This window comes from Balaenoptera ricei, chromosome 15 (assembly GCF_028023285.1).
Source record: "Balaenoptera ricei isolate mBalRic1 chromosome 15, mBalRic1.hap2, whole genome shotgun sequence".
In the NCBI taxonomy this organism is placed as follows: domain Eukaryota; kingdom Metazoa; phylum Chordata; class Mammalia; order Artiodactyla; family Balaenopteridae; genus Balaenoptera; species Balaenoptera ricei.
In genome coordinates, this window is record NC_082653.1 from 78,951,116 (window position 1) to 78,960,887 (window position 9,772).

Sequence of the window (9,772 nt, forward strand, 5' to 3'; positions counted from 1 at the left end):
CACGGGTGACTGCTTCCCACCCCCTCGCAGGTACCGGAAGAAAACATCAATGGCGTCATCAGCGCCCTGAAAGTCAGCCAAGCAGAGAAGCATTAGAAGGCCCTCTTCCACTCCTCCCCGTCTGCCCCCCAGGCCTGGGCCCAGCCCCACCCTGAAGATTCTTCTCGCAGTATTTCTCAACAGACTGGAAAATCGGCCCCGGGGCCCCCAAGGAAGGGGTCCCTAGGACACGCCCCTGATGGCTGACCCCGCCAGGCCTGTGGCCCAAGCCAAGGCCTCCCCGTGCCCTCCTGCCTTCCTGGAGCCCCCAGACCCTCCAGAGAACCGCCCCCCCCCCCCGCCTCCTTCCCCCACCCCTACCCCAGAAAATGATGTCTGAGGCCCAGGGAGCTTGTGAGCTGACCCACCTTCTCCTCCTGCCTCGCCCACGGCCAGGGGCAGACGCCAAAGGAAGCTGGCGCCTTCTACAGGACACTGGGAGTACCGATTCTCGGGTCGTCTTGGGGGGCTGGCTGAGCAGGGCTGAGTTCATGGGGCCCCGGAAGGCCCTTGTGAGGGTAGGGGTTCTGGCCCCTGTGGTCACTGGTCTCTGGTTCCATTGGCTCTGGGCTGGTTCCTGCAGAGTAGAGGCCAGTGGGCCGCCCTCTGGTCGTGTGCTGGTGAGGCTCCAAGGGAGCACGGGTGGGGCCCTGAGCTGGGGGGGGGGGGGACCCCAGTCCCCCAGAACCTGGCCTGCCAGCCACAGGGCCTGTGCCCCGACTCCCAGCAAGACTGCCAAAGGGGCCTGTCCAGACCCTCCCCACCACAAGCGCTCAGTCCCGGGGGGAGGGGGGTTCCCAGGAGACCCACCAGCCTGGGGCACGAGCTCCTGTCCCCTCTGCTTTCCCTGGACCCTCCTGGGGCTGGCAGAGCCTCAGGTTCCCCTAAATGGGGGCAGCTCCAGCGTTCTGGGCCTGGGGTTTCTTAGGTCACCCCCACCTCCCCAGCAGTTAACTAGACCAGCACAGGGCTCCCCCGTTTTCCTGCCCCGCCCCGTCGCCCCACTTTTGGGGGAAAGTGGAAGGCCTCTGCCCCCAACTCACCTGCCCACCCACCCCTCGGTCCAGGGACCGTGGCGTTCACGAGTACTTGACCTGGGAGGCAGCTTATCTGAGCCTTAATAGAGAAAACCGTACCTTGTTTTAGTTTCTTATTTAATGTATTTGCACCCAGGCTGCAGTTGGCAGTAGTTTCAGGGGATGGCCCGCTGAGTCTGTCGGGGCTCAGAGTGTGACATCGCTTGGTTGGCATCCTGTGTGGCTCCAGGGACAAGCTTGAGAATTGGGAGCTGCTTCCAGGGGTCTCGGCCCTCCCTTTGGGCAGAAAGCTGGGAGCAGAGGTCTGCTTGTACGGGGGTCCCCGGGGCATCCCCCCACGGAGCTGCCAAGGCAGAGTGGTTCTGAGCATCGGCGGGGGCCCGAGGGCCGCAGGGCGGTGGGCAGCCAGGTGGCAAGCCAGCCCCCTCGGAGAATGGGGTGACCCCCGTGCCTCCTCTCCAGCTGGGGGTGTTTTCCAAGCAAGCAGGACCTGCAGGGTCCTCGTCGGTGCCCGGGCAGCAGCTGACACGTGCTGTCCCTGAGAAGCTCGGAGGAGAAGGGACATTCTCTTGGGCTGGTGAAGCCCCACCCACCCCCATCCTCTGTGCCGCGCGGGACCCTCTGAGCCACGGAAATCCACCAGGTGGGGAAGCTGTCCGTCTGGATCCTTGCAGATGTTCGGGGCCCAAGTACTGATTCGGAACCCACGTGTTTTTTTTTTTTTAAGTTAATTCATTTTGCACAAAACACCAAAACATGTCAATTGTTTGCTGGTTCCAAAACGGGGGTGACCACGTGGGCAGGGCAGCACTTCACGCCCCGAGTCCCCTTACTGTCCTTGGAAGGCCTTGATTTTTCCGTGGCACGCCCTCCAGACCCCTTCCTGTCTGTCCTCCCCCGCCTCTCCTCCCTGCCGAGCAAGTGTGTCGGCCCCTTGACCCCCAGAGACGTGTGCTCCCTAGACCCCCTAGGACGTATATTGTACACACATATAAATACCTGTGTTTTATGTTGATATAGATATATTCTGTAAATAGCATATATACTTGAGCAATATATATGTTAATATATACTGTGTGAGCGTGCACACGCGTGTGTGCGTGTGTGTGTGTGGGGGCGTGAGGGCTTCCGCCCCGCGGTGTCTGCCGTGCACACAGGCACGTTTTGAGCCACCATATATTTTTAATTCAAGTATATAGGCAATACGATTATTAGAGAAGCCGGCTGGCTGCCTTGGCCCTGACTTGAGAGAAAAACTAAACCAGCGGCCCGGGAACTGAGCTCCGGGGCGGGTGTTGAGGGTCCCTACCCCCTCCTCCCCGAGTCTCCCTTGAAAGCTGGATTCGGCCCCTTCCTGTAATCCCGTTGGCACGACCGAGGCCCCTGGACACCCTTATTTTATTTGGGGGACAGTGGCACAGAGGGAGGAGCAGCTGGAACAGGGCAGCCCCCTTGCCGGCGCTCTCAGCCCGAAGACCTGGGCCAGCTGGACGGGCGCCCTCCGGCTTTCCGTCCAGGTCTGCTCCCACAGCCCCATCACCTGATTTCTGTCGCTTTAGAAGCCTCAGGTTCTTTCCCCAGGTCGCCTCCTGGGGACTGGCCCCATCCGACTGAGAAAGTGACGGATGGATGCCCTTGACGTTGTTTCCGGGAGGGGCTGGTGCGAGGACACGGCTCTCTGGGCTACACAGGTGTGTATCCAGCTGGCAGGGCGGGAGCCAACACCCTGAAAACCTGCCCCCTCTATTTCCCACACCCCCATCCTCCCGCCGTGTGCAGAGGCCGGCACATCCTCGGTGCCTGTGTGTGCCCGTGAGTCAGCGGTTGGGTCTCCAGCAATCTGGGGGAAGAGGGAGTGGTCTCCCCGGTGGCTGGCTGCCCCCAGCCACCTCTGGCTTTGCTGTGCGCAGGGGTCCCCAGACCCCCAGAGAGGCGGCCTGAAGAGGGTGCCGTGTCAGGCTGAGGCACTCTAGGCTCTGGCTTGGGGGTGAGCGGGTGGCCCAGGAGCTGCCACCTGGGCTCCAGGTGTGTCTTTTGAGTCTGTGCTGTTTCCTGGTAAGAAAAGCTCAAACCATCTAAATGCTATGCTCGCTCTTCACCCGCCCCATCCCTGCACACTGCAGAGCGGCGCGAGGTTAAGGTAGGGAGAGCGAGGGAGACCAGGAGCCGCGATCACCCACTTCACCCCTGCCCCCAATTATAAAAATCTGCCTCTTTGGCTCAGCTCTCAACACGGGCGCCCCTGGTTCCTAAGAAACCCCATTCTCCCTCGGCCCTAGTCCTGACCCAGCAAAGAGTTGGGCAGTGCCCGCTCTGCACCTCTTTCCTCCACAGGGGTTTCCAGAGCCCCCCAGGAGGCAAGGCCTACACCACTGACCTCAGCCCAGGGCACCCGTCCAAGCAGGAGAGGCACATAAGGCCTCCCTTCCCCAGGATTCTGGGGGTCCAGAACCCCCCCAAGCACCAGCATTCTCCCCCTCCCATCAACTCCGGGCCACAGGCCCCTGGTGGGAAGGGAGGGACCGGGTGACCCGGAGCTGGCCGCTGTGGCCTCCCCATGCGGGCAGCGTGGCCTCGGTGACCAGTGTGGTGTCCAGATGCGTGGTCGGTTGGGGCTTGTCCCCTCTGTGGTGACAGAGGCTGCCACAGAGCTCAGGAGAGGAGGCTCGGGGGGGATAGGAAGGGCCAGGCCCCCACCCCCAAGCCAGCGGTACCACTTGCCTGATAATCAAAGATGAACCTACCCCACCCACCACCTGCCCCTTCTGGCCACACTTCCCAGCCACCCTGAGCCACCTTTCTGAGCCTCTGGATCTGGATGTGGGCACAAGCAGGGCCCTTCCCAGCCCCAGCTAAGAGAGGGGACCTTGGGGACCTTCCAGGTGGTAGCGCTACAGCCCTGTGCTAGGAATTTTTGATGCTCCTTCCTGAGTGAAAACTGTGGCAGGGGGGCGGGTAGGAAGGAAGCACCCCCGTGTATCTGTGGCCAATGTAAGCCACGGCTGGGGAGCAGCCTGCCCGGGCGCTGCCGTTACGGCCGCCGAGAAGCGGAGTTGGTGGTTGGCTTGGCAGGCAGAGCTTGGGGGAGGACGACGGGGTCTCCCAGCGGTGGAAAGACAGGGGCTTGGGCTTTTCAGGTTTCCTGGGTACTGTGCCGAGGCAGGGGCTAGGCCTGGAGGGGGCAGTAGCCCTCTATTCAAGGAGGCCGCCTGGGAAGAGAGCCACCAAGATGGCGCATGTTGGTCAACCAAGATGGCAGACGGTGGTCAGCCCAGCAGAGGGTGGGCTTGGGAAGAGTGGACGGGACTTGTGAGGGGAGTTGAGCCCTGGTATAGCTGGATACCTTTTCTCACATGCCAGCTCTTTTCCATTCTTTCATTTTCAAATTAGAGGCAGCACAAGGACCCTTTTCCGTAGACCGAGGGAGAGAGAAAGCTGCGGGCTGGGCTATGGCCTTCAGCTTTGAAACCCACGCCCTCCTGGGAAGCCTGCTTTCTTGGGAGGGAAGGATGGGAGCTGTTGGCTGAGGCAGCCTGCTGTCCTTGGGGCTGAGGGCACCAGGATGGCCTGGAGTACAGGTAGAAGCCTGCGGCCTGGCCCGTGCTTTCGCGGGCAGCCTGGTGGGGAGGGAGCTTGTGGCTCTGGGTTCTCGGTGTGGGAGGCTGTGAGCGCGGCAAGTGCTGGGCGTCAGAGCAGTGTTCTGGGCAGGACCACTCGTGTGTGTATACGCACACGTGAGCGTGAGCGTGCGCTGTGTCACGCACCCTAGTGTGGACTCGAGCACGCACGTGCAGAGCCCAGATCCGAGTGAAGGGACTGGCTCGTCCGGTGTTTCGAGGCCTGGGTACGTTCTTACCCCAGGGCCACATGTAGAGCTGAAGGGGTGCGGGCAGCAGACCTCGAACCAAGGCAGCCCCGCCCCCCTTGACTTTGCTGAAACTGCTCTGCGGACGGACGGCGGGGGCAGGGGTGTCCCTGCAGGGGCTGTGCTCCGCCCGGCAGCGGCCCGGAGGTCCGTGCAGCCAAGGGCTAGACCTGCTGGGCGGACTTGTCAGCAGCAGCCAGTCCTGAGGACAGTATTTACAGGGAGCGGTTCTGGGGGCTGCTGCCCCTCCGCCTGCTGGGGCTCGTCCATGAAGAGCGTCCAACAAAGTTGGAAACCGGAGTGGAGGGCAGGGGGGGGGTGGGTGAAAAACTGGCCAAATTCAGGTCCCAAGGCAGAGGCCAAGCCCAGTGCATTTTCCTCTCCACTGCTTCAGTTTACCTGTTCAGAAAATGATCCAGGAAGAGCTGGGCAGGGTTGGCTCCAAAACTGGGGGTGGGGAGGAGCTAACAGCAAACAAAACCCCAAGCCCTCCTCTTGCTCTTTGCCAAAATCATTTCCGTTATCCTGAGATGGGGGTGAGTGGATGTTGGCTGCACAGCAGGGCTCAGAGGGGCCTCTGCCCTGCCCAGGGTTTCGCCTTGGGGGTCGGGCCCTCCCCTGGCATGCCCCGGGTCACCAGCAGTAGCAGCGGCACTTGCATCTGTCCCAAGGTCTGGGCGAGGGGAGAACTGGGCAGCCCTGTACCCCAGGCCCTCACACTTTCTTTCTTTCTTGAAGAAACACAAAACCCTTGAGATTCATGTACTGTATGACGGAGAGAAAAAAAGTACCTAATGTTCCCCAAAAAAAGACAGTATATTTTGTACTTTGTAAAAGTGTTCATTAAAATGGAAGAAAAAAATGATGTTGGCTGACGGCTGTCTGATTTTGTGCTGATCCAGGGCTACGTCTCATCTCTCTCCCTTCTCCATACTGTGGGTGGGGGCACATAGGCCAGGAGCTGGGAGGAGACAAAGCAAGAATCTGAGGGAGGAAATAGCCCTGAGAGCGAGAGAGGCTGTATTAGTTACCCAGTGCTGTATAACAAGTTGCCCCAAAATGTAAGGCTTGAAATGATTATTTGTGTGTCCTGGTTTTGGTGGGTTAGGAATTTGGGAGCAGTTTGAGCAGCTTGGGCTCAGAGTCTCTCACGAGGCTGCAGGCATCTGAAGCTCGGTTGGGGCTAGAGGGTCTGTTTCCAAGGTGCTTAATCCACATGGCTGGCAAGGTGGGCCTGGCTGTCGGCAGGAAGCCTGTTCCTCTCCACGTGGGTCTCCGCTGCTTGAGTGTCCTCATGGTATGGTGCCTCGCTTCTCCCAGAGCAAGGGATTCAAGGACCAAGGTAGGACCTACCTAAAAAAAAGTAGTTTTTCTTCTAGCTTCAGAATTCATGTACCATCATCTCCATCATATTCTATCGTCCTGCAGCCCAGCTCTGATTTGACCCTGGAGGAGACCACACAAGAGTGTGAAAACCAAGAAGTCAAGGTAACCTTGGGGGCCACTTTGGAAACTGGCTGCTACACTCACCATTCCTCCCCAGATCTGTGGCAGAGGTGGGCCTGGGGGACTGGGGACCCCTGGAGCAGGATAGGACCTTGGTGGTGGCAGGGGAAGGATCAGGGGCTGGAACCCTGCTGTGAATGTCACACCCCCCCAGGAAAGGTGTCTTGGTGCTGGAAGCCCAGGAGCTGATGCCTCCAGATAAGACACCCTGGGGGCAGGAGGGAGGGCACGGTGCTTGGCGTCCCTCCCACAAGCGCTCTGGGGTTGAGCTCCTGCCCCCTTGGCAGGTGGATGCTGGGACTGCCCAGGCAAGAGGCCTGAGACCAGCAGGTCCTGGACCTTGGACGCCCTTCACCCTGCCCCTCTTTGATGTTTTCCATGGAGGGCAGGTGTGAGCAAGGCAGGGCTCTGCCTACATTGGGCCGCACCATCCCCTCCCCCCTGCCTCACAGGAGAAGCAGCCCTGGAGATGGAAGGGAGGGAAAATGGGAGCTAAAGCACTCACCCACCACCCCGAGTCCAAGAAAGCTCTGGCTGCTGTGAAGGCTTTTCTTTCTGGGGTTTGCAGACTAAACACCCCCTCAACCCTTCACATATCGCAGTGGAGCCACAACATGGGTGGGCACTCTTGATTGCCCAAAACAGTAGCAAAGGCCTCCTTTTCCCACCACTCACTCATGTTCACTGTCTCTAGGGTGGTGCCAGACCTTGTGCCAGGGGCTGGAGACCCAGATGACGCTGCCGTGGCCCCTGCGCCTGAGTTGCTCCAGGAGGTGTAAAGACGTGAAAACAGGCTCTCCCAGGGAGTGCAGTGCCAGGCTCCACCACAAGGGGATGCTGTGCCCTGGGGCCATGACCACTGTCCGGCAGTAGGAGGAACAAGAAGCCAGGACGTTAGGGTTGAGCTTGGTAAGGCAGCGGGACCCAAACAGAAGGAACAGCAAAGGCGCAGAGGGCCTAGAGGGGAGCGTAGCTGGAATGGAGAAGCAAGGTGGGGGAGGGAGGAAATGGACGGGGCTGGTAGAAATGAGGCTGAAATGCAAGGTGGGTTCTCAGGCCAGCTGGGGGCCTCACACTCTGCTACAGACCATGGGGAGCGACGGAGGACTTCACGCAGGAGACCAAACTTAGCATCTGAATGGTGAGTCTGGGTTATTGAATATGGCTGATAGAAGGAGGAAAGGGGGCAGCCAGGATCCTGGCCTCATTTCTCAGGAGAGATGACCCTGGCCAACTCAAGGGCCTTCGCAGTGCAGTCAGGAATGGCGGGGGGCATCACAGATGGAGAGGACCGGCTGGCGTCCCACCTTCCGAACCATGCATGTGCCCTTGCCCCAGCCAGGGCGTAATTCCTCGTGGGAGCAGCTTTGGCTGCATCTTGGCAGGGTTCTTACCCCAGCACGTTAGACTCCCCTGGAGAGTGGGGAGAGTTACCTGTGCCAGGACTCCACCCCAAAGAGTCTGATTCAACTCATCTTGGCTTCAGTATAGTTTTTAAAGCTCCCCAACCCGCTCTTAAAAAAGTAATAAAAAGGGGACTTCCCTGGCAGCCCGGTGGTTAAAGACCCCATGCTTCCAATTAAGGGATGCAGGGGGTGAGGGTTCGATACCTGGTCAGGGAACTAAGATCCCACATGCTGTGTGGTGTGGCAAAAAATAAATAAATAAAAGTTTTTTAAAAAGTAATAAAAAGAATGCAGGGCCACAGAAGGAAAGAGCACACTCTGTAGTCACTTTGCCTCCCCTTGGTTTTATTCAGCTGGTGGAGAAGCAGGGGCTCATGATGGTGAAAACTAGCTCTCCAAAGGGAGTGTGGAATGAGATCGTGGTGATGGTTTTACCACACAGATAACAGGCTAAAACCACCGAATTGTACACTTCAAAATGGTTTTATGGTATACGACTCACATCTCAATTTTTTTAAAAAATGAATGTGGTAGAGAAGGCAACAGGTGTGAATGCATAGCAAGAAGGATGGCCAAGAAAATGTGAGTTATTCTAACATCCCTTGACGGTTAAAGAAAGTTCCTATAAACACAGTGGAGGGTAGCATAAAGGAGTAGGAAGACCACAGAGGTCTTTACCTTGCAAAAGTTGGTCTTGGAGCATCTCGTTTGAGATGTTTTCCAGGAGCTGTCCACCTGAGCTGGACCAGCGGGAAGCTCTGGCAGCCATCAGCTGGACCGCAGCCCATCTCCCCACACTGATAAGCACCGGGCACTGAGAGGGTCCTGAGTGGAGAGAGCTGAGGAGAAGTGAGCAGAGACCCCCTAACGGGCCTGTAGGTAGCAGCCCAAGTTGTATTCCGGGAAATAGATAATCAGTGCCTAGGAACTCAGTATTACAGTGTGTTGTGGATTCCACAATACAGGTGTCAAAACTTAAAAATTTAAATGAAGGACCCAGCAATCCCAATCCGAGGTATCTACCCAAGAAAACTGAAAACATGTTCACCCAAAAACGTGTATGGGAATGTTCCCAAAAAATCAAACTCTGGGCTAATGTAAAACGTGTACGTGAATGTTTTGGCATTATCCACAATAGCCCAAAAGTGGAACCAACCCAAATATCCATCAACTGATGAATGAATAAACAAAATGTATATCAAGAACAAAACCATTCCCAGATAATTCTGTTCCACAGCCGAGGTTGAGAAGGCCAGGGTTAAGGGGTAGAATCTGCCTCAAGGAATCCCAAAGTCCCCATGGAGAACACCACCCCCTTTGGCTGCTCTGTGGGGCAGTGGCCTCATCCTGCTTTCCTCCATTCGGAGGCCAGACCGATCAGGGGCAGTCAGCCCCAGTGTACCTGCTAGGATGATGCGTCCTTCTTATTGCCGCATCCCAAGCACTGGCAGGTCCTGGCATATGGACGGTGCTCCGGAGAATGTACCCCATCAGCCTCTGCTGCTTCTTCAACATCCCCCCCCCCCCGGAATGAAGGTCAACTGCAGCTATGGAACAGCTTACGGTCAGTTTTTGTCTCCAAGGGTAGACTCAAATGGGGCATTGTCTTTTTTCTTTTTTCCTAATTGAAGTATAGTTGATTTACAGTATTGTGTTAGTTTCAGGTGTACAGGGAAGTGATTAACTTGTATATGTTTTTTCAGATTATTTTCCATTATAGGTTATTGTAAGATACTGAGTATAGTTCCCTGTGTTATACAGTAAATCCTTGTTGCTTATCTATTTTATGTGTAGTAGTGTGTATCTGTTAATCCCATACTCCTAATTTATCCCTCCCTCCCCTCCTTTCCCCTTTGGTAACCATGAGTTTGTTCTCTATGTCTGTGAGTCTGCTTCTGTTTTGTATATAGATTCATTTG

The 9,772-nt window shown here is 57.1% G+C and overlaps 1 protein-coding gene across 1 annotated transcript in view; it reads left to right on the top strand.

Annotated features, from left to right (window-relative positions):
- Positions 1-5,806, top strand: part of CASTOR2 (cytosolic arginine sensor for mTORC1 subunit 2) — a 60,000-nt gene extending 54,194 nt beyond the window's left edge. Inside the window, exon 9 of the mRNA XM_059895928.1 lies at positions 31-5,806. Within this exon, the coding sequence (XP_059751911.1) occupies positions 31-96 (66 nt within the window). The 3' untranslated portion in view covers positions 97-5,806. The remainder of the gene's footprint in view (positions 1-30) is intronic.
- Positions 5,807-9,772: the final 3,966 nt, after the last annotated feature.